General features: G+C 35.1%; 1 protein-coding gene across 1 annotated transcript in view; it reads left to right on the forward strand.

Annotated features, from left to right (window-relative positions):
• Positions 1-25837, forward strand: part of eIF3b (eukaryotic translation initiation factor 3 subunit b) — a 255386-nt gene that overhangs the window by 216264 nt on the left and 13285 nt on the right. Inside the window, exons 11-15 of the mRNA XM_090375895.1 lie at positions 434-556; positions 8442-8520; positions 13855-13993; positions 14092-14217; positions 25146-25223. Coding sequence (XP_090232021.1) covers positions 434-556; positions 8442-8520; positions 13855-13993; positions 14092-14217; positions 25146-25223 — 545 coding nt within the window. The remainder of the gene's footprint in view (positions 1-433; positions 557-8441; positions 8521-13854; positions 13994-14091; positions 14218-25145; positions 25224-25837) is intronic.

Raw genomic sequence — 25837 nt, forward strand, 5'->3', positions numbered from 1 at the left:
TATTATCAAAATCCTTTACATTATCAGATACACAGAAAGGAACACTAATTTTTCTAAAACTTAGTGTTTTAGAAACACTAAACAGGTAAACCTTCATTTTTGAAATGAAACTGAATAATGGTTTACTGTTCTTTCATTCAAATTCCATAATAATTCTTTAAAGGTTTAATCTTGAAACAATTATTTAAGGTTAATAAACCTTAAATAATATTAAATGTTTGTACATCTTGGAACAATTATTTTTTAAAAAAATGAATTATTATTTGCTTTGAATGGTTACTGTTCTTTCCTTCACCTTTCATTAATAATTCTGTACTTTCAGTAAGATTATTTAGTTATTGTGGTAAACCTGAATGATGCTTGTTTTGTTTAATTTAATTATTGTTATGAATGGACAAATGTGGTTGACCCACTGAATCTTTTTATTCCACAGAAAATATAATAGCGTTTGCTTGGGAACCAGTAGGTAGCAAATTTGCAATAATTCATGGAGATAGCCCTCATATAAGTGTCAGTTTTTATGGCATCAAAGCAGGGAGTACAGTTACCCTTTTAAGTAAGTAGAATTTAACAATTTTGAGAAGTCAGTTTAATTAAGATTAGTCCCTCTCTTAAGAGTCGTTAACTATAAGTAAACTGTTTTCAATATAGTATTTTCACTATAATATTTATTATACTCTAGCAAAATATATTCAGTCATAATGTCTACTTTACCTGAGTGCATCACAAATGATATTATTTTCCTTCTGTACAGAAAAATAAATACAATTAACCTCGAAAGTTTATGAAGCTGTAATTTCATCAATTTTTGAATTTAGGATGCCTTGTAAGTTTAACGTTTTTTTTTTTTTTTTTTTTTTTTCTATGCAAACCCCAAACACGAGAGGTATTAGTACCTAGTACCGTGCTTGGGTTGGAGGTTGAGAAAATGAGAGAAGATATTTGTTGACATCAGACTTGAACTTTGTAGAGTGTAATTTTCAGGAAAGATGTGTGAAGGAAGCTTGTTCCAGAAACGGTAGTTGAATGAATAAACGAGGAAGGTGAAAAGTTGGTTCTGTGAATTTGAAGTTGGACAATAAATGGATGTTGGCTGGTGGCAGCACATGTTCGGACTGTTTTTAAAGATAGAGCGGGAATTATAGAAGCCAATTCAGAAGAACAGTACCCATGGAAGTATCTGTAGAAGAGGCATGCAGCAGAAACAGTATGTCTATGAGACAGCGAGTGGAGAGACTGTTAGAAATGAATCATTAATTAACATAACAAGAATCAAGTTAACATTAATTAACCTAACAATTAACCTAAGAATCAAGCAGTCTGAGAGAGGTTTTGTGGGCACCACCCCAGATGTTGGAACAATATCCCATGGTAGGGCTGATTTGCAATTTGTACAGAGTGAACAGCTGTTTTGAAGAAAACTAACGTCGAGAGCAAAAGAAAAACCAAAGGTGTTTTTTTTTTTTTTTGTTTTTTTTTTTAGATGCAGAGAAAGCAATATTTGTAATGTGCTTGTGCCAAGAGAGATTAGAAGTCAGGGTAATCCCCAAAAGAGATATATCGACTTGCCGAGAAATCGGAGTATCACCAAAGATAAACATAGGAGTATATGAATCCTTTTTGCAAGATATAAGATAAGACTGAGTTTTCGAAGGATTGAAATCAACTAAGCTGTCTTTGCCCCACTGGAGAATTACCTGAAGATCGGCATTTAAGGAATTCATAGCGGATATTCGAGAAGTAGAATGCAGTGTCATCGGCAAAACTATGGATAGGATTTCCAGTCGATGGAAGAAAGTCATTAATATACAAGAGAAAAAGTGTGGGGGAAAGAACTGAACTTTGGGTGACACCAGCATTAGTGGAGAAGTTAGAAGACAGAGAGCCATCTACCATCACCCTCAGTGAGTGATCAGAGAGAAAACTGGATAAGCAATTACAAAAAACAGTTGGCAAACCATAAGATGGAAGCTTGTTTACAAGACCTTTATGCCAAACACCATCAAAAGCCTTTGAGATGTATAGAGCAACTGCTTGTGTTTCACCGAATTTTTCCATTGAATTTGTCCATAAATGGGTAACATAAGCCAGAATATCACCAGTGGATCGACACTGACAAAGTCCATACTGGCGATCATTGATCAGAAGGAAGGTTTTTAGGTAGATTAAGAGTTGACAGTAAATTGATTTCTTCATTACTTTAGAAAGAGTAGAAGTAATTGCAATGGGACGATAATTGGACGGGAGGAATTTGTCACCCTTTTTAGGAACTGACTGGATGTGAGCAAATTTCCAAGCAGAAGGAAAAACACCTTTGGAATAAGAAAGTGAAAAAAGGCGGCAAAGAATAGGGGTAAGTTCGGGAGCACAGGTTTTGAGAACAAGCTTTCTTAGCATCAAGATTCGTCAAAATCCTTCTGACATCCTTTTGATGGAAGACCACAGGAGGCATCGAATGGAGGGTGTTGGGAACAGTGGGAGGTGTTTTACCAAGATCATTAATACATGAGTTGGAAGAAAACTGGGATGCTAGCGGGTCAGCTTTATCCTTGATTGAAGTGACAACAGAACCATCTGGTTTTGACAGAGGTGGAGCAGAGATGGGCAAAAGTTGTGGCCAATAGCTATGGCAAGAGACCAGAATGCTCGGCTACCATCAGGGCAAGAAGCAAGTTTTCTACTCTTAACCTGTTCAAAATCTAGTTTGGACTTGTTAATGATTGCTTTACAATTGTTGCGAGCTTTGATGTAGGCAGAAATTGGAACTGAAGAATTGGAAACAAGCCAATTACGATGTGCTTCATTCTTCTCCTGAACGGCCTTAACGCATTTATTGGAAAACCAAGGTTTAGATAAATATCTACAGAAGCCTATTGCAGATATAAGCTAGTCTGTAATCAAGGCACAAAGGAGGTTAGGCAGGCAAAGGCAGATTACGAGAAATTTTTGGCAAAGTATGCCAAGAAAAACAGCAAGGATTTCTTTACTTATATAAACTCTGGCACCTCCGTAGCGGGTGGGCAGGAGCAGCAGTGCATGGCACACGCTTCTTGATTAGACTGGGGTTCAAAGGTGCCTCCGTAACCAGGTGGTTACGGAGGCACCTTTGAACACATAGAACACGCTTCTTAATTAGACCAGGGTTCGAAACTTTCACCACCGCATATCCCAGAGCAATATAGCCTTAGTTGCTAATGCTCCTAAAAACCAAAATAACAACAAATATAAACACAGCATGGGTTTGTTAAGGGAAAGTCTTGTCTGACAAATTTGATAGGATATTATGATGTGATTACAAAGGAACTGGATGCAAAAAATAATTTTGATATATACTTGGATTTCAGGAAAGCTTTTGACACTGTTGCGCATGGATGACTACTGTACAAGTTGGAGCAGAATGGTATTAAGGGTACGTTGCTACAATGGATAAAAGGATGGTTGAGTGGGAGAAGACAGAGGATGGTAATCAATGGGTGCTGCTCTTCGTGGACTGCTGTTATTAGTGGGGCCAGGTGGGCAGGAGCAGCAGTGCATAACATATGCTTCTTGATTACACCGGGGTTCGAGCCCGTGCCCACCAAATACGGAGGATGCGGAAAGGTCAGGGAATGACCACCACATATCCCCGGAGCAATATGGTCTTAGTTGCTAATGCTCCTAAAAACCAAATAACAAAGAGTTATTAGTGGAGTCCCACAGGGTTCAGTGTTGGGTCCACTGTTGTTTTGTATATTTATCAGTGATATTGCTGAAGGTATATCAAGCTTAGTGTTGAAGTTTGCAGATGATACAAAGGTTGACCGTGTGCTACTGCAACAGGATCTAGAAAATTTGGGCAGATGGGCTGAGAAGCTGTAACTGAAGTTTAGCATTGATAAATGCAAAGTATTGCATATGGGTAGAAGTAAACCCAGAGAAATGTACCAACTGTGTGGTACTACACTTAAGGTGGTAGAAAATGAAAAAGACCTGGGAGTAATTGTGCAGTCAGATATGAAGTTTTCTGAGCAGTGCAGACATGCTGCCAGGGCAGGTCTTGGGGGTTTTGTCAATGATATACAGGAATATTGCTAGCAGGGAAAAGGAGGTGATTGTCCTTCTGTTTGAGGCAATGGTCAGGCCACACCTTGAGTACTGCGTAGAGGTCTGGAGGCCTCATTTTAGGAAGGATGCAGATTTGCTTGAGCATGCACAGAGAAGTGCAACAAGATTGGTGAGGGAGATGGAGGGATCCTCTTACCAAGAGAGGCTTAAGTTCTGCAAATTGCAGCGACTGAAGACTAGGCACCTGCACAGTGATCTGATTGAGATGTATAAGGCCTTGAATGGGTTGAGCAAGCTGAATTCTGATGGGATCCTTCCCCTTGTTCAGATTACGAACCTAAGGAGGCAAAAATTCAAATTAAGAAAAGACAGATATAGAATAGATGTGCGGAAATTTGCCTTTAGCCAGCGGGTGGTTAATTTCTAGAACAAACTTCCATCTGGCATTGTGGAAGTTGATAGGTTAAATAAATTTAAGGAGGAACTGGACAAACATTTAGAGGGAATTGTTTTGTATTTTTTTTTTTTTTTTTTGCTGAAAGTCTCTTAAGCTCATATACTTGCTTTCTTACATCACATGCCACTACTACGAGATTTTAAAGTGGCGTGTGGGATATAGGATTCCATTCCTACAAGAATAATTTAACTCACATGATCTGAACAAATACTGACATCAGAAGTTTTGAAACAGTAGTCCGACCAAGGAAAAGAAGAATAGAAATCTCCCAGGTCATCCCATTTTGCATTCTTGTAATGCCAAACAACACGAGGTTGGGAATAGCCGTGAGATAAACGCTCCATTGGAGAAGAGACAATCACCAAGTTGTGATCTGAGGTGCCTAAAGGACCACTCACTTCGAATGTGTACTTAGAAGGGTTGTTTGTTTGAAAAAGAACACGTGTGTTGGCTGTATGGTTAGGATTGTCTGGTATTCTTGTAGGTAAATAAACATCTGTGCAAGGTCATTAGTAATGCAAAAGCCTCAACATCTCAACCAGCTGGGTATGTGTTACTAGAAAATGGAAGCCAGCTCGAGTCGTTAACATTAAAATCACCAAGGAAAATTACCTGACTGTTAGGAAATTTGGACTGGAGAAAGTCAAGTTGCAAAAAGAGGAAGTCGAAGAGCTCCTAGCGATTAGTGGAGTTGGGAGAAGAGTAGAGACAACAGATGAATTTGACAGAATGATGTAGAGAGATTTTAAGCCAGAGAAGATCAAAAAGAGGAGATTCCAAATTGCCAAGTCTCTGACAGGGAATATCGGAACAGACATATGCACAAGTACCACTTTTGAGGCAAAAGGAATCATACAGCGAATAATTTGGGCAACTGAGATGAGCAGTAGTTGAATCAGCCGATAACTGAGATTCTGTCAGAAAAGGTACATGGGGTTTGGCAGACTGCAAGTGGAAATGGACATCATTGAGATTAGAATTGATACCACATTTATTTGTGAAATGAACTAGGAAGTGTTTGGGAGGTTTAGATCTTTTCACAGATAAGCTTACTCTATTAGTTTGACAATTCATGGTGCATTCAATAGTAAGAAAAATTGGTGGGGAGTGACATGCTGTATGAAGTAATGAAATTTTTGGATATGGCATACATATGGTAAGAATATATCCAGATCGTTGACATAACGTGGCCTCGACAATGCCCTCTCCTGCATACACACTACTTTGACTCCCTCCAGTCACTATTTGTTACCTTTACTCTGCCAAATAGTGACTGGAGTGACTCCCTCCAGTCACTATTTGGCAGAGTAAAGGTAACAAGATTATACACTAGCTAATCTGGAAGCCTCCTAAAGAGTTACCAATAGGTTCGGTCCAGTGTACTAACTAGCGGCCAAGCTGCGCACACCGTTTTAGAGGTCTACACTCGAAATGTAAAGAAGATTGGATCTCACCATGATGTCTATCATAACCTCAAAAGTCATCAGTCATACTGCATGATGGAAGAGGTGGGGAAATGTTGACCAGAAATTAGCTCTGGAGACTAAACATGGGTTCCACCACTTCAAGCTTCCAATAAACAAAGTGGTGGTATTGCACCTGTTGATGAGAGTCATCTACCACCTAGTATTGCCTGGTAACACAGAGTGGTGGCATTCCTCCATGTGGTGTGGATGCCAATCCTCGACCCCTGCTTACATTGGTGGTTGCACACCTGGGTGGTCACCCACAGTGTGATTGTGAATGGGGGTTATACCCAGGATTACTAACAGTCCCATCATCGTGAAAGTGCAAGCAGAAGATTTGGCTATTACAGACCTTCCAGACTTCACAGAAATTGGGTCCACTAGACTTGAATGGCACCCGAATATCAGTTCGATCAGCGTTTTAGACTCCCAAGTAGCAAGTACAGCTTGTCTGGCATATCTGAGAGTGTTTGCTCAGATTATGTCAGTGAAATTATTCTTTTAGAGATGAAATCCTTTAATCAATACCACACCTTAAAATCTTGTCCTTTCTTTAAACCTTGGTTTTCCAATAAATGTGCTAAGACTGTTCAAGATAAGAATATTGCATACCACAATTAGCTTTGCATTCAGATCTCCAGGTTCATTTTCTGCCTACACCAAAGCTTGCAATAATTGTAAAGCAGTTTATTAATTAGTCCAAACTAGATTTTGAACAGGCTAAGAGTAGACAATTTGCTTCTTGTCCAAATGGTAGTCAAGCATTCTCCTCTCCTGCCAAAAAAGGTGTTGGCCACAACATTTGCCCATCTGTACTCCCACCTCTGCTAAAACTGATATTGCCACATCAGCTAAAGTTGAAGTTGACCTGCTCGGATCCTACTTTTCTTCTAACTTTTGTATTGATGATCTTGGTAAACCACCTACCAATCCTGGTACACTCCACTCAGTCCCTTCTATCATATTCCATTGAAAGGACGTCAGAAGAATTTTAATGCTAAGAAAGCTACTGGTCCTGATGGTATTTCTTCACTTGTTCTCAAAAGCTGTGCTCCTGAGCTTACCCCTGTTCTATATTGCCTTTTTACACTTTCTTATTCCACTGGTGTTTTTTCTTCTGCTTGGAAATTTGCTCATATCCAGCCAGTTCCTAAAAAGGGGAAAAATCCTTCCCATCTATTATTGTTCCATTGCACTTACTTCTACTCTTTCTAAAGTAATGGAGAAATCCATTAACCACGAACTCGATGGACTAATCCAAATTATCTCAAAACCTCCCGTCTGATCTATGATCACCAGTAGATTCCATCAGTGCCGATCCACTGGTGATATACTGACTTATGTTACCCATTTGTGGACAAATCAATGGAAATGTTTGGGGAAACTCAAGCAAATGCCATTTCAAAGGCTTTTGATCATGTTTGGCATAAAGATCTTCCAAATAAGCTTCCATCTGTGTTAATGGATGCACTTCCTTAGATTTTAGAATGGTATTTGAAAAATGGAAAATATAAAATATCCATTCCATTTTGAGTTAAATATCATGTTATTGTGTGGTATTATGTTTTTTAGAACATATATAATTTATGGAACTGTTTACATTTATCATATACCAAAATATTTTAAACAAGGTCAACCTGACACTTTTTTTTTTTTTTACAGTCGTATCTCTATTTTAAACAAAATATCCTATTTGTAGAATTGTAATTTTTTACTTTTCTCAGTGCCATAGTTTAAAACAAGAAATTATAAATCTAAATTGAAAATTATTCTAAACTATTGGAATCTATACAAGCTATCACAAAAGTCCTTTTAGTAATTGATTTATTAGTGGAAAGTAATTTAAAAAATATGTGTAATTTATCATGAAAAACTGTTGGGATTGCTTTCACTACCCCCCAACGCCACAAACACAATAATCATCTCTGGGACAGATTATTTCAAAAACTTTGTTTAATTAATTTCTGTTAAATTCAAGGTTTATGACCATTTCTAAAATAGGAATATTGACATAGCCACCTGTGAAGATTTCAAACAGTGGTGTAAAATATTATTTAATGCTGTCATTGACAGTTCATTTAAATTCTCTTAAAATTCAAGATTTAACAAGCATTTTTAAAATAAATATACCAATGTATGCTGCCGTAGATATTAGCAGTGTTGCATATGTACCTTTCTTGCATATGGCTGTTCAGAAGAAGGCCTGCTCCTGTACTATGTCTTGGCTTAACAAACTGATATTAATGTTGGTACATAACAAACATAAATGCATTTGTTCATTTGCTTAAGTTATCTAGATTGCTGGTTATTACTATATTACACTTTTGAAATTCATTAGCTTACTAAGACAAAGTCTTATCTTTTAATTTTACAACAGCTTTTTTAAATACTATTTAAAAGCAGTTAAAGGCTCAGAGTACAAGTTTCCCTTTTCATTTTCAGCCTCTAAAGTTGCGTATTTTTATTTGTTACAGAAAAGTTTGAAAGGAAACAATGCAATCATCTGTTTTGGTCGCCAAATGGACAGTTTATTGTTCTTGCTGGATTGAGAAGGTGTGTAACTCAAGCTTATTCTTCACTTTAATTCAGTTTTTAATTCATAACAGTGATAGCTAACTTCTGACTTGGGGATAAGGGGGAAAAGAATGTATACACTGCATATTTTGCTTTTAAAATCATAATTTGAACAAAAATGCATATTGCCAACCCATCTGATTTAATCAACTTTCATCTGATTGGAAAATCAGGAGAGTTGGCAGGTAATCATCTGTTTTTAGTCAAGCTTGTGTTACTTTTCAAGTACAGAAATATGGGGAGGGTTTCAATTACAGACCTACTAAATTTAACAGTGTGCACATAAAAGCTGATGTAATGTTCTGCTCATGTTTATCCCACATGTGGTGATTGTATGCCGGCGCTTGTACCTTTGGTACCTAATCATGGGCGGTGTTATAAAATATATTTTTTCAAATATACCAATACATGTATCTATCCTCTATGAAGCACTCAAATCAAAATTAGACCCATAACTTTCAAAATCATTATATATCTTGAATGTAACATACTTAAATTAGAAAAATTGAACTTGCTTCACAAAAGAATTATTTACTAGACGTCACACGAAATCAATTGAAAAATTATATGCAATATTTAATAATCACTTTTCTTAAATTGTTTTTGACGTGATTCCTTGCATTTCATTACAAAATTTAACTTTAATATCTTAATTTCAATTTCTCCCTCTCTCTCTCTCTCTCTCTCTCACACACACACACACACACTCACACTCACACTCACTCACTCACTCACTCAAAGTGGCGTTAACAACATGTATGGAGTTTAGTGTATTGGTTGGCAAATAGTTTGTCTAGTATATTGTAATCATGTGTTGTTAAAAGGTTAGGTTTGTATAAATATGTGTTTAAATTTTCCATTTTTTGAGAGAACTTGTTTGTGAAAGAAGATTGGGTTACTTTGAATTTGCACTTTAATGAATTACTGCCAAGTCAGGAAACAGACTATGTTACCCAATACTAATGAAAAAAATAACTAATTAAGCAGAGAACTTTAAATTTTAATTGGTGAGATTAGTTTAAATTTAACGGCTTTTAAATTCAGAATTTGCTTTTTTTTTTCTTTTTCTTTTTTCCCTCCTTTTCTCTCTCTCCACTGCTTAAGAAATGCAATTTGTAAATGCTTTTAAGCATCTTATTTATGCAGATTTGTTTATTTTTCTAATTATATAAATATTTAAAAATTGATTTGTTAACATGAAGTTGACCGTTTTCACTGAATATAACAGAATATTTAAGGAGTAGCCAAATGCTTAATGTTTGGTTAAGAATGTAAAGAAAAGCAACAAGGAATTCTTTGTCTATATTAACAATAGAAAGAAAAGGATGAATTACATTGGTGTAATGAATACAAAAATAGCATGACTATTGATGGTCCTGTACAGATTTTTGATAAATTGAATATAAAAATTATGCATCTGCATTCATGCATGAAGAAGTTAGAAATGTTATTAGCAGAAGTCTATTAAATACAGTATTAGAGTTGATTTTATAATAATAAAAAGGAATGTGAAAGAGAAATTGCTGTAGCTAAAAGGTAACAAAGCACTTGCATCAGCTGCAAGTGCTTTGTTACCTTTTAGCTACTACCCTATAAAATTCTATTAATTCCTCTCTATTTCTATATATTATTAATGTATGTGTTTCAAGTTTGTGGATAATGCAAAAGAGTGTTCTGTAGTTATTGGTAATCAGGGTATTCTACTTCAAGAGATAAAATCTAGATAAAATAATTGCTGAAGAGTGGCAACAGAGATTTACCAGTATAAATGTAAAGTACTGTGCTAAACTCAAGATAGTAAGCAAAAAGACCTAGGGGCTCAGAGAATTCAAGTGTTTACTCATCTTGGTCTTATTCTTCATCATCACGGGGAAAAAATATTTGACACCATAGCGCAAGTTCAATCGAGTTTGTTTTTAAAATGTTACCTAAAGATAAAGTGCATTTCATTAATCTTTTTTTACAAGAATAACAATAGTGTTATTGTAGCCTTTATTGTATAACATAATCTAAACTTAGGGGTGGTTATTCTGTTGGCATTGCAAAAAGTGATTCAAAGAATAGATGAGGTGCAACAACGAGCTCAGTCAAATTCGTTGAGATCTTGTGCTTGTCGTATGCCTCATGTGACTGATATTCCCTGGAGCATAATACATAAAGCCTTGAAAATAGGCCTCTAGCTATTTCCCTATAAAATCAAACATCTACGTCAATTGGAACAACAAGACTGGCAAAAACTATTGTGATTTTGCCTGTGGATGATTGACAAGTTTATACATCCAGGAAATTTCACCATACCGTGGTCAAATTTCAAACTTTTTTTTTTTTTTTTTTTTTTAAACTCCCATGTGTACTGATTACAATGCTAAAAATGTTTTTCAATATGACCTACAGTTTTTGAGTTAATTTTTAAAGGTGAGAAAGGACTTTATAGCCCCAGTTCCCTGTAAAAACACACAAAACATATATCATGATTTGTATTCAGAATACTCCATGCATGACTCGGAACTACTGAGAACTGATGATAACCAGATTAAGAATATTCTTTCCCTTTGTACTCGCCATGACATGTTGATAAAAATAACAGTCATTGTTTCAGAAAATTTACTCCTGGGTTCAAGTTACCAGTCCACTATTTTCTTTCAATAAGTGGTAAATTGAAATATTCCCCTTAACAAACACTCTGATTTACTTGTTTATTCAAGTTACATGCAACATATCATGCAACATATCCTGTATCATACCTTCACACTTAATTTTGCTTACCACTAAGTATCTCACACCACACCACACAGACACTGCTCTGAATCAGGGTATGATTACCACATTTAGGTAACTTTGTCTCAGAAACATAACTTCCGTTCCTCTCTGCCCTCCTATATACATTGCATCCCAAAATGAAACTCATCATCCTCTGTATTAGGGTGACACGAAATCTAAGTTTATTGAAACATGTTTCATCATCACTAGCCTCTTGTACATTGCTTCCATTACATTCTTTCTGATTGTACTTGACTGATCAGTGATCATTGGAAGTCCTCTGGGTCATTCACCTTTACAGTTCACCTTTTGTATCTCATTTTAACCCTTAAGAAGAATACAAATGTTACTTTGATCCTACCACTAACCAGTTTAGTGATATGTGCAAAGTTTATTGTAAAGTACAAATCACTTTCAACTAGGGAGGTTCCAGAAACATCTCCACCAAGATTGTCAGGCAATCATTAGCTGCAATAGGTTATGGAAGCCGCTGAACCACCAGTTCCATGCTAACACCACAACAGAGCACTCTACGCCTCAGCTGGGCAAAAGAACATCAGCACTGGACTTCTGGTGATTGGAGACTGGTCTCCTGGTCCGATGAGTCCCATTTCCAGTTAATTCGAGCGGACGGGAGTTTGACTGATATTCGTTATAGGGAACTTTATTTACTATAAACAATATAATCCTCACATGCTGAGTCTTATTGATTAACATTCCATGTCGTTTGGAGCTATAAGATTTTAAAAGAGCATTCCATTTCAGTAATGAGTAAAAAGTTTCAAAACAACAGAAATTTTCTATGCTTTATTCAGTCTTCACAACTCTCCAAATTCCAGAAAACCAGCAGGTTTTTTCATTTTTATAGGCGAGAAAGGACTTTATAGTCCCCTTCCCTGTAGAAAACACACAAAACATATCTCATGATTTGTGAAAGAGCCAATTCATAAAAGTGTTGCCCATCAATATTCATAATACTCCAGGCATGACTCGGAACTACTGAGAACTGACTGATGGTAACCGAATTAATTGACAGCTTAGACAGAATTCTGGCCATCCAACCTGTCAGATTTATCTCTTGCAGACATTTTCTTGTTGGGATTACTGAAGGAAAAATTATACAGAAATAAAACTTAAGATATTGGTCCAGAGGATAACAGGCACCTGCCTGGTACTTGAATTGTTTAAGGCCAGTTACAGTAAACTTAGTGTTGGTGGTATCTTTACTCTTTCACAAGGGAATAAATTGAAATTGTAGGATAAATTTGCCTTTAGGTGGGGAGTAATTAATTGCAAGAATAAGCTTCCATTTAGTGTTTGGGGTTTTTTTTTTATAATAATGTATATGTTTAATTTCTTACATCATTGTACTATTACTGATACCACCATTCATAGGCTTTAGCAACAGTCAACATGGTCATTCTGCAGATTTTCCAGAATTTGGAACATTATGTCCAGGTATTGGCATTGAGCAATTTCAATGTTATAGTTGGATCTGGAGTTCCAGTATGTCTAGTTTTTAAGATATTAAAGTTTTGTGAGTTCTCTGCATATAGGTACATCCTGTATAATGTATAGGATGTATCAGTATACAAAGGTGAAGAGTAATGAATACAGCAGTTACACAAGTGTACATATTTTACACTGCATTATATTGATTTTGAAAGAATATTTTGAAAAGATATGCAAGCTTGCCAAGATTATCTTATCTCTTCCGCATTTAGTGCATTTGAAATGGACAAAAAATTTTAAGCTAAACAAAGTGGAAAGTGACTAGCAGAAGATTTCATTAACATTTTGATTTGAGATGTTAATTTTTTAATATAGATATTAATTTTATTTTTTTGTTAATTTTTAATTTAGATATTAATGTCTGACCTGTTACTTGGGTAACCTTGATTTAGTATGAAAGCTGAACTTAATGAAATCTAATAAAAATAAATAACAGCCAAACATAAGCAAGTTCCCTAATCTTGCGATGAACCATGAGACTTAGCAAATGAAAGACACGAGGGGCACAGTATATCACTAATCCCTAAACTTCGACATAGGGCTGTATTAGGAGTATGCAGTGAAATGCTGTGCCCCTCGTGTCTTTCATTTGCTAAGTCTCATGGTTTATCTCATGGTCTAAATAAACCATTAAATACCCTACAGTAGTACTTTCTTAATTGAAACTTCAATCAGATATGCTGGGAATAAAGGTAACTCTCCTGAATGAATGATTTGTATGTCTGGAGTGCTAAATAATGAAATTAATAAATTCAATAAAATAAATAATATTTGGAACTGAAATACATGATAGTCTCAGTAAGCTTATGTCTTTCCAGAATATTCTTTCAAAATCATCTTTTAAAATATATGTACATTTGCAATTTATTTACCTTCTAAATATAAAATTTACTTAATTTGAAATGAGGTAATTGTTTTAATGATTATGGTTGATTTTTTGAGGGCAGTGTTTAGTCATTGATAAATTAAAATAAATCTTAGTATATATTTTATTTTAAATAATTAACAATGATTCTTTGCATTCATTTGTTAAATATCCAGCATGAATGGCTCTCTTGAATTCATTGATACATCCGATTTTACTACTATGGCACAAGGAGAACACTTTATGGCGACAGATGTTGAATGGGATCCTACAGGAAGATACGTTGTTACAGGAGTTAGCTGGTGGGCACATAAGGTGTGTAAAGAGCTCTAGTGTATTTTTAAGTATTTAATCTTGCATGTCTTTTTAGAATATTATTATTAACAGATTCTCTCCTTTATCTCTATGTTTAGGTTGACAATGATTTTTGGCTCTGGTCCTTTCAAGGAAAACTACTAAGGAGAAACAATGTGGAGCGATTTTGTCAGCTCCTCTGGCGTCCAAGACCAGCATCAATTCTGTTAGAAGAAAAAATCAAGGTATATGTTGCTTCAGATTTTTCTCGGAAAACTTTTGATATTATCGTAAATAGTTTGGCAAGCCTGTTTCTCTCATCATATTAACCTTCAAGTAGATGCATCAAAGAAATTCACATTGCAACTCATGTAGTATATTTTATTCATCATATGGTTTTTTGATTAATGGCAAGAAATAGTTTAAAATTGTGTAATCCATATTAAAAAAGGGATGCAATAATTGCAGGATGCTAATCCCTAATCCCCCCCCCCCAAATTTCAAGGATAGTGAAACAAACCAGTTTCTCTGTTTTATATATTCCCTAGACTGTATGTCATTGTTAACTATGTATTTGCAATGTATAAAATGTCATGTATTTTATGAGATATGAAGTACTAGTTCATAGTATAGTACAGTAGTATGTATTTAGTTTTTATGTTACTTTGATTGCTGAAATCATATTGCACCTCATTAAAAATTTTTGAACAGTTCCAGTTGTGAATTACAAGCTCCAAAAAAATCAGTGTTTTGCTATGTTATTTACTTGTCATATTATATTATACTTTATAAGTAGCTTTATAGTTCTAGTTATGCTCGTTATTTTTAATTTAGATAGAGTTTTCTAGATTACTACTTATTATATGCAAAACCATTGTTTCATTCGAATCTTGCAGCCATTATTTTCGTATAAAGTGATTGGGAGGGAATTCAAATTTTTAATTGTGGTAAATTGGTAGCTCTAACATAAAACTGGATAGCATAAAACGTATCACTGCATTTAAGGAATCTATTAGAAGTGTAGTATTGATAATTGATTAATTAAATTTATTAATTTCAATATTATGCCCCAGACTAGAGTAGCAAAGCAATTGGCACAAAGTAGCAGGAGTGCTGTGACTCGGAGAAGACCCAAGAGGGGTGATTCTCCAACGCATCACAGCCTAAAAAAATGTTGGGATGACAACTTATGTGATCAAGACCTGCTAATAGCAGGTCTCTGTAGCAAGTTGTCTGTCCAACATGTCTAGTAAAGTTGCGAGACAATGGGATTCCATTAATGTTTTTATACAATGTCAGTGCATAAAAAAATGTGCAACTTGTGGGACAGGAATTGATCTAGCCAAGGAGGATATCTTTGTGTGTGCTAGGTGCAGAGAATGTCAAGAAATTAGGCTCCAACTCAGTGTTCTGGTGGGCACTTTTGAGAGTTTGAAGAGTCGGGTAAATTTCCTTGAAGGTATTAAAAGAAGGGAACCATCAAGCTCTCAGTTGCCCAACTTAATGCCAGAGCTCACTCTTGTGCATCAGGCAAAATGCGTTTGTCCTACAGGAGTTAGTTATTGTCACTGACTCTATTGTCAGAGAGACTGGTAATATATTGTGTAAAATGAGTAGGTGGAATAGGACTGGGATATGTCTGCCAGGGGCTTTTGCCCCTGACAGACATATCCCAGTCCTGTTGATGATGTAGAACAGATATCATCTTTTAAGGGTACATATTGTTGTATATGTTGGCACTAATGACATAGAGTAGTAGATCTGCAGATTTATTTAACAAGTACAGGTTAATGCTGAAAAAAAAGTTGGGAGTTAGGGTTAAATTTGAAAGCGTCTGTAATCCTGCTCAGACACGATAGGAGGGAGTATATGATGTGAGCCTTGTCAATCAATTCGGCCCTGGAGGGATTGTGCATAGCTCGTGGGGTAGAATTTTTCTCAGCGTGGTCTGTGCTTGTAGTATTCTACAGGGATGGGATACACTTAAATAGAAGGGGTGCAAATTGTTTGCTAATACTATCGAGACAGTGTTAGATGGGTCGGAAACTGCAAGCTTGGGGGACAGGATTCACAGACTAAAAGGTTAATAGTAGCCACAGGCAGAGGTGAAAATGATCCTTGCACTGCTTCTATTAGGATGAGCAGCGGCCTGGGGAGTTTAGTTACTGGTGAGAGTCATCATGAAACAAATAAATACATGGGCTGTGTTAGGGTAACTAAGAATATGTGCATGTACACCAATGCTAGAAGTATAGTAAATATACTTGATGAATTTGAAATGCAGGTCAAGACATCAAAGGGATATTGTTGGGATATCAGAGACACGGTGTCAGACAGATATAAGCAGTGCAGACTTGGAAGTTGGGGAGTACAGTGTGTACAGATAGGAAAGGAAGGGAGGATGAGTTAGGTTGTAAATTAAAAAAATCATAAAATTTAAGGAAGTATCTCCAGTTAACATAGATGGACAGTGTAATGTTGAGTCAGTTTGGTGTGACATAAGCACTGGGAAAGTAAAAATGAGAGTAGGAGTATGTTATAGGCCTAATGACTCTAATGAGTACGATGAACAATTGTACAGAGAAATAGAATGGGCCAGTAAATCAGATTGTGTTATAATGGGAGATTTTAACTTCCCATATATTGACTGGAACTTGTGTGTTGGTCACTCACACAATAGCAAGACTTTTGTGGATTTATTGGATGATTGTTTTCTGCAGTAGCAGCATATTTGAGAGGCAACCAGGGGGTGTAATACTCTTGATCTGGTTATCAGCAGTGATTATTCATGCATTAAGAATTTGCAGATAAAGGAACCACTAGGTGGCAGTGATCACAGTTTACTGATGTGGGATTTACTTAAAGATATAGTTACCATCAGGGGTAAAGGGAAGGGTTTTTGCTTCCGTAAAGGTGAGTACAGTGGTCTCAGACAGTTTTTAAATTATGTATTGGGACCAACTGATGATGCTACCAATGGCAAATTCAAAGTGGGAAGTATTCAAGATCGGTAACTTTGGGTTTAGTAAAGGGAATCAATTGCATTAAGTGTAACTCAGTACATGGAACCATAGAAGAAAAAGGCAACTCCACAAGGGAATTCATTACAGACCGGCTGATAGCCTACATACAAGACCGTTCTGATGTCTCAGTAGTTGTAACAAGAAAATGGCTAAATACTCCAGAACTAGCCCTAAGGGGCGCCTCCGTAGCCAGGTGGGAAGGAGCAGCGGTGCGTAGCACACGCTTCTTGATTAGACCGGGGTTCGAGCCCATCACCACCAAATACGGAAAATGCGGAAAGGTCAGGAAATGACCACCGCATCTCCCGGAGCAATATGGCCTTAGTTGCTAATGCTCCTAAAAACCAAATAACAAACAAACAACAACTAGCCCTAAGACGAGTATGAACTGGCTCTGTTCTTCTAAGTCAAGATGCAGGAGGACTGTAAAAGCAGAGCTAGAATCCCAAATGGACTGAAGGGAGGTAACTTGTTAAATTACATTAGCAATACAGATATCTATAAATGAGGATATATATATATATATATATATTTTGTATAGTTTAAGTACAATTAGTAAAATAGGTAAGATATATTTCATATAGGATAAGCTGGTAGCTACTTAACCCTAAAGGCGCATCCGTAGCCAGGTGGGAAGGATCAGCAGTGCGTAGCACACGCTTCTTGATTAGACCGGGGTTCGAGCCTGTTACCACCAAATACGGAGCATGCGGAAAGGTCAGGGAATGATCACCGCACCGGAGCAATATGGCCTTAGTTGCTAATGCTCTTAAAAAAAAAAAAAAAAAAAAAAACTTAACCCTATAATAATAGCCATAACTGGTCCACGAGGCCAAACCTAGTAAAGGATGATCATTAGTCAAAGTAAAAGTAAAAATAAAACAAATAATAAACATAATAATAATATATATCAAGTCAATTATAGGAAATAGGACACATTGAAAGGGACTTTATCGAGGGCTAACCCTTTCAATATGTCCCCCCTACAATTAACCCAGCTATCAGTTTCTGATATCATCTGCCTGTTTAACTTTACCTTTTGACCGTGTTAAACAGGCAGATGATATCAGAAACTGATAGCCGGGTTAATTAACTTTACCTTTTGACCGTGTTAAACAGGCAGATGATATCAGAAACTGATAGCCGGGTTAATTGTAGGGGGACATATTGAAAGGGTTAGCCCTCGATAAAGTCCCTTTCAATGTGTCCTATTACCTATAATTGACTTGATATATATTATTATTATGTTTATTATTTGTTTTATTTTTACTTTTACTTTGACTAATGATCATCCTTTACTAGGTTTGGCCTCGTGGACCAGTTATGGCTATTATTATAGGGTTAAGTAGCTACCAGCTTATCCTATATGAAATATATCTTACCTATTTTACTAATTGTACTTAAACTATACAAAAAATATATAATAAGACTGATGTAATGTTCTATCTAGATATGTATAGATGGCATTAATCAGTTCTTGTTTAGTTTACTTTACATAAGTTATTTATTAATTTTCTATATTTATATATATATATATATATATATATACATACAGTGAATTCCAGTTATTTGGGCCACCGGCTAATCAGGGCAGCCGTTTATTTGGGACAATCTTAAAAAACAGAACCCAATCGAGAAAATAGCCAGGGTTCACTTCGCTTAATTGGGACAAAATGTCGTTTAATTGGGGCAGGAGACCGCAGCACTGGAGATTATCCTACGATTGTCTCTGACCATACCACGTAGTTCGGTCGGATTTCTGGAGGTCACAACCATAAAACAATAAAAACAATTAGCAGTCACCTGTTTATTGGGCTTTTCTGTTGGTGCAATCTATCATAAACGGATAGTAAACTCGATCTTATTGAATTTGCGATAATACTGACAGCTGGAATTCTGTGGGTTATTATGGTAAAATGTGCTTACACTTCCATGGAACCTTCAATCATATAAAAAAATTAATTTTCAGATCTTCTCTTCATTCCTATTTTTAAAGCTTTGTAACTCATTACTCCATTCTCACTTGCATGTATCGTGTTACTTGCAATTTGTGTGTGCCGTGTTTTTTGTTATTGAATGCTTATCTTTTTACTGTTTTAAATTTTAACCCCCACCTACAATTGTCAGTGAACAAATGTCAACTAGTTAGTATGTACATATTACAGTACATATTAATTATTCTGATTATCACGTACATTCTTCCGAATTTCACATATCATTTAATTTTTTAATTGGTAAGGTAATAAAGGTTAAATTTGTGCTTAATATATCTTTACTTTTATAGCCTGTGGATAACATTCCTCCTATTTTCACTAATTAGAATCGCTGTTTAATAGAATTAAACTTCAATTCACAAACGTGATCACAATGACCGGCGCTTACTACACATCGTATAGTTTGTTTGTTTGTTATTTGGTTTTTAGGAGCATTAGCAACTAAGGCCATATTGCTCCGGGATATGTGGTGGTCATTCCCTGTCCTTTCCGCATCCTCCGTATTTGGTGGTGATGGGCTCGAACCCCGGTCTAATCAAGAAGCGTGTGCTACGTACTGCTGCTCCTTCCCACTTGGCTACGGAGGTGCCACATCGTATAGTGAACGGTACATTATGGTTGGTGAATTTGTCATAACGTGTTTGATTGTACAGTGAACTAATTGTAAAGGGGGGGTACGTTGTATTTTTAACTATTTATGTGAAACTTCGGATAATTGGAGCAGCCGCTTAATCGGGCCAAAATGCACTAGTCCCGATGTGTCCCAAATAACCGGAATCGACTGTATATTAGCATAATGAAGTAGTTAAAAAATAAACAAATGTTACAAAATATAATGCGAAAATTAAGAAAATAAATATAAAGCTATCATTAGAGGCAGCAAAATGCATATGATGCCCAATGCATAACTGATATTAAATATTAAATCAGAATTAATGCCAGTAGCATTGCAAAACTGTTGAGCGAAAAATAATAATAAATTAAACATAATGATTAATCAACAGGGGGGGAGAAGAAAAGGTGAGACTAAAAATTGTAGCAGAAAATCTCCAAATAATTTAGAAAATCCAATTCAAAATAATAAATCAATTTTAAAATTTAGAGCCAATTACATAAGAATTTAGCGGCGGCACCCCTCGTAAGGTGCCAGTTTCGAATTACGTGAAATACCACAAATAGAGACTAAACTAACTACAATAAAATAAAACCAAAATAACAAAAATAGACTGACCATTATGCCCCATATCATTGGAGGACCACAAGGCCAATAATGGTCAGGGAATCGCTGCATTTCAATCGCTAGACAAATCGCCGCAAAGGCGAACCGATCACAAAGGATCAGTCCGTCCCCCGATCGAACCACCAATGCAGAGGATTTGAATAGTGGTGGTCCTTGTGCAGTGAAAAATGAGTGCTAAATCTGTCTGTTCTATATTTTTAGCAGATACTCGTAATACTTGTTCCAAATTTAAACAACTGGAATTCACAGGTAACCAATTGACATCTTTTTTCTCCAAAATATCAGGCAATATCTTTGAATCCCAATAACTATGAAATCAGGAGTTCATTTCCACTGATTTTATTGATAAATACCTTTCTGCTCATAATGTTTCTCTGTTTCTTTTAATAGATGATCAATTAATCACATTTTCATTGGGATTCAACAAGATGGCATCCACTGAAACTGTTAAAATATGAACATCTCTGTCACTAATTATACATCTGTACAGAGCTGCTGCAAAGTGTGGGGTCATATCTTTTCTTGCTCTTTTAATATTCGATAGTCCAGCTATTGGAAATGATGATATTTCCTTGGTATTGTCATTCTTCATTTCTTCAGATCTGTCCATATCTCAATAGATGGATAATTTTTGTTGAACACAACTGACATTCTAGAAGAATATTTCTCCTTGCTTCTGCAACCAACCGTTCTTCTTTACGCTTCTCGGTTTTCATTAATTTTAAATCCACTCCTAGCATGTAGCCTGGTTGATCCTTCTTCCTTTGCAAAAGAAAAAATTCTGTGTTCTCAGCAATTCTAATTATGCTTAATTTATCTAATAACGTCGCAATATCAAATAGATCGTTTAAAGCTTCCTTTTACTTTTTTTTTTTTTTTTTGCTGATGGAATGAACTGCTTTTGTCTTTTCTAAGTTCTCTAGATCGCTGTATAACTTTTTTAGTTTTATAATACAATGTTGAACAGTTTTGAATTTGGATCCAGGCTTTCCTTCATCAATCACGAGACTTACACTGTCATACAAAACTCTAATCCACAGTTCTTATATTGCAAAATAACATACCCAATACATCTTTTTTAGAAGGCAGCTTATTGCATAAAATTTGGTTTTTCATTGGCCCGACAAGATAAATATTTGTACACAAACTATGTATTTTTTACCTTTAGTTCCAAATTTAAAAAAAAAAAAAACCTAACTTTTCACATATGACAGTTGTAGTAGCAGTAGGATTTTAGGAGCATCGGCAACTAAGGCCATATTGCTCTGTGTATACTGTATGTAAATTGTGGCAAACTGTATAATAGATGTGGATAGCATCTATTGCCACAGGCTCCATGCACTTTACACACTGAATGAAATTCATTTGTACAATGATAACGGGTGTGGCACATGTTGCTGATCTCAAACCCATTTGAAATTCTGTACTTTGTAACTAATGGAAAGGTACAAAACTGGAGAAAATTATTTTAAAATTCTCCAAAAAAATTTCTTCTATATAAATAAGAACTACCCTAATATATATATATATATATATATATATATATATAATATATATATATATAAGTGTCATCAATGAAAGTAAAATAAAATAAAATAAAAATAAATATAGATGGAGAAGTTATTAAACACAAAATGCCGAGCCTAGTTGAAGAAAAGTTTTTCCCACTTCTTCGTTTTCATATTTCATATATATATATATAAATATATATATTAGGTATCCCTTACTATAAGGGATGGGAATTTACACTCCCGGTTATATCCGAAGTTAATTTATGATTTAACTTTTTCTGTTCTTTTTAACTTTTGCTGTAAGATCGAGGGAGATTGAGGTACTATATCTATACTTTGACCTTTTCCGTTCACCTTGGTTAGCTTATGCTTCTACTGTTACTTGGCAATTGCTAATTCTACCGTGATTATATATTATATACTACATACGTATAAGTCTAACTATAGATGGATCTCTTTCTATAATTTAAAATTTGGCTATCCGTCGGGCTAACAGTCATCTTGTCAGCTTACTACTAAATTGGGATATATCAACTTAAATATCTTATTGTAATGGATGGTTGCATCCTTTGGATGGTTGTTATACATCTTTAATGTTATTCTACCTGGTTATTTTATACTACCTGACTATCATTTGGACACAGTTATGCTGGATGATGACTACAGAAACGGATAGCTCGTTAATTATGGTTGATACATTGAAAGGGTTAGCCCTCGAAAAAGTCCCTTTCAATGTATCTAAATGCCTATAATTAACATTTTAATTTTTCTTTTAATGTTATGGATATGTTAGGTTTTCCTTACTTTATTTGGCATATGTGTATTTTTTCCAGTTTGCATTGGGCACTTGCATAAGGCGTTGGGTTGCTTGAGAAGCTATAACTTACTAGCTTTCGTATTATACATTATAGCCGACTTAACTTTGTCTATTAATGCACTATTAGAACTTACCACTACAACTAATATATATATATATACACACACTAACATAATATATATATATATATTATGTTAGTGTGTATATATTAGTGTGTATGTTAGTGTGTATATATATATACTAACGTATCCATAACATTTTTCTTTTAATGTTATGGATATGTTAGGTTTTCCTTACTTTATTTGGCATATGTGTATTTTTTCCAGTTTGCATTGGGCACTTGCATAAGGCGTTGGGCTGCTTGAGAAGCTATAACTTACTAGCTTTCGTATTATACATTATAGCCGGCTTAACTTTGTCTATTAATGCACTATTAGAACTTACCACTACAACTAATATATATATATATACACACACACACGCACACAGTGTATCACTACCGTGGATCGATCCCTTATCACGGATGGAGTGTTTGCACGAGTCAGTGAAGTTGAGAACTGCCATTGGGAGCCTATACTCTTAGCAGGTCCATCATGGGTGGCCCTGCTAAGAGTATAGGCTCCCAGTGGCACAGTTCTCAACTTCATTGACTCATGCAAACACTCCATCCGTGATAAGGAGTCGATCTACGGTAGACACCAGGCTAAATCAATCCAAAATCTACTAACCTGCAATGGGGGCCATACCATAATCTGTGCACTGCACTGCACAGATTATGGTATGGCCCCCATTCCCTAGAGACCTGCAAGCTGTTCTTTGTGCTTCCTGTGGCAGCAGGAAGACCAGCCCAATGGATGGTATGGTGGAATTGGGTTCCTCATCAACAAAAGGCAACAGATTCAACCATAAAAGTAGAAAGCATTATTGAAAAAATTGATTGCTGTGCTATTAAGCTAAATAGTCACTATTCTCTTCAAATTATTCAAGCTTATGCTCCTACAAGTGCCGTCATGGGTATCACAGTTGGTAGAATCACCGTCCTTCCCACACCAGCTGGAAAAGACCATAGTTAAAGCCCCATCAATGACATGAGAAATTTTATGGGTCTTTTTCACAATATGCCTGAGTTTGTCAGTTTCAGGCGAGCATGGTTTTTTTTCTCCTCAGACTCTTGGGTTTTTTGTCCGGCAAACAGAAAATCTATTACAGACTATGCATGATTTACAGACAGTTTACGCAGAGCAATATGGTCTTAGTCGCTGATACTCCTGAAACCCTACTACAACAACAGCAAAGGTGAAATTGATTCTTGCATTGCTTTTTGCTTGTACGCTGATAGTAGGAGTATAGTAAATAAACATGATGAATTGAAGTATTACTTAAACCATAGAATGCTGACATTTATAGGTATAACAGAAATATGGTGTCGCTCTGATATTGAGCATGCAGAATTATTTGGATATGGTGATGCTTATAATGTGTACAGGAAGGACAGACATAATGGGGGGGTTGCTTTTAGTTAAAAATCACATAAACTCTAAAACACTATGACCAATAGACGTAGGTTGCCAGTGTAATATTGAATCAATCTGGTGTGACATAAACACTGAAAAAACAAAAGTCTCAAGACTTTGAATCTCTTATAGACCAAATGAACAAACATATCATTTTAATGAAATAGTTTTTATGAAAAATTTATTACATGGAATTATTTTAAAAGTCTACCTATGCTTAAAATGCTTTAATAACAAAAAAACTTTTGGAAAATTATGTATTGCAATTCATAATTTACAAATGTGGTTCTGGTTCTCGTTTGAAAGAATAAAATGGAAGTTTTAAAAGTTGCTGCAAATGAATTCGATATCCTACTATTTTCTACCTTTTTGAATGATTATGCTTTTTTTTTTTTAATCCCTGTGATACCCGTATATTTGTTTACACAAAACATTGAATTTTCTTATTATGAAAATTCAATTTAATATGTGAAAAGTAACAAGTTTGCCTACTGTAACATATTTCTAAATGCGTTTTATGAATAGAATATGCTTTTCAGTATGGCAATGATAAAAAAAATTTTGCTTTTTAATAGGCATATTTTTTCATTTTATTGATTTTGAAGCTGATATTTTAGTAAAATAAAGCATAAATTATTACTTATATACATATAGAAGTTTAGAAGAATTTATTTATATAAATAATAATTATCTTGAAATAATTTTGAGTAATATTCATTAGAACAAAATTTTAGCCCAACAGGCTGTGCATTTTGTCATAGCATCTCCAGACTTGACCTTCTATATTCATGTTTATGTCCGTGTACATAACCCCATGCCACAGCCAGCTCTGCATATGTAGTAATAATATTTTAATTTTTATCATTTAGCAAAATTTTGCTGAATTAAGAGTTAAATGTTTATGCATTTTCACGACCTCACTTGCAAATATAAATAAATGCAACTTGCAACAGAGATGTCTGTATATATTTTAGGATTTTAGATTTTGAGCATACATATTTGTTGGATATTTTATAAGTAAAATCTCAAAATAATTTTCTGAGTAATTATATCTTATAATATTTATTTTCATAGGAAATAAAGAAAAATTTAAAGAAATATAGTGCTCAGTTTGATATTAAAGATCATATGACCCTCTCTAAAGCATCAAAGGCAAGTTTAAGCAATTTTGTATATATATTTTAGTTAAAATTACATAGCAATATAAATGTGTTTTTTTTTTTATTACATGAGTCTAAAGCAAAACCACATTACAGCAAACTGTAGTAACAACATCTTTAATTTTTTATTAACTTATAAATATCTTTTATGTTGCAACAGATGCAGTGAATTATTGTAATGCATGTCAAACACTATATACTAAAGTCACTTTTAAAATTCATCAGTATATTTTAAAGTATTACCTATGAACTTACTAAAAATTTTCACTATTATATCTTTTTACGTACTTGTGGCATACTATTGAGAACTTCTGGTGTAGAGTATATGTAGTTAAACTACATCAAGAGAACAGGTTCCTTTTATAAAAGCAGTGATTACTGAAACAGTTAATTTGATAATATCTGTACATGTGCTTGGCCTTGAGCCCAGACACTTTGTAGAACAGATCTTGTTACATCATGGAGTGTCCTGTTGAAGTTATTTAATGTAGAGGGATACAATGCAAAGAGTGAAAATGGCATTATGTATACTAATATTCCATTTAGCATTAGACTGGTCCCATATGGAGATAATCTGCCAATTCTGTGCTTATATTGGAGAATGTA

Source organism: Mastigoproctus giganteus, chromosome 6, assembly GCF_048544385.1.
Source record: "Mastigoproctus giganteus isolate SK-2022 chromosome 6, ASM4854438v1, whole genome shotgun sequence".
NCBI classification, from domain to species: Eukaryota; Metazoa; Arthropoda; class Arachnida; order Uropygi; family Thelyphonidae; genus Mastigoproctus; species Mastigoproctus giganteus.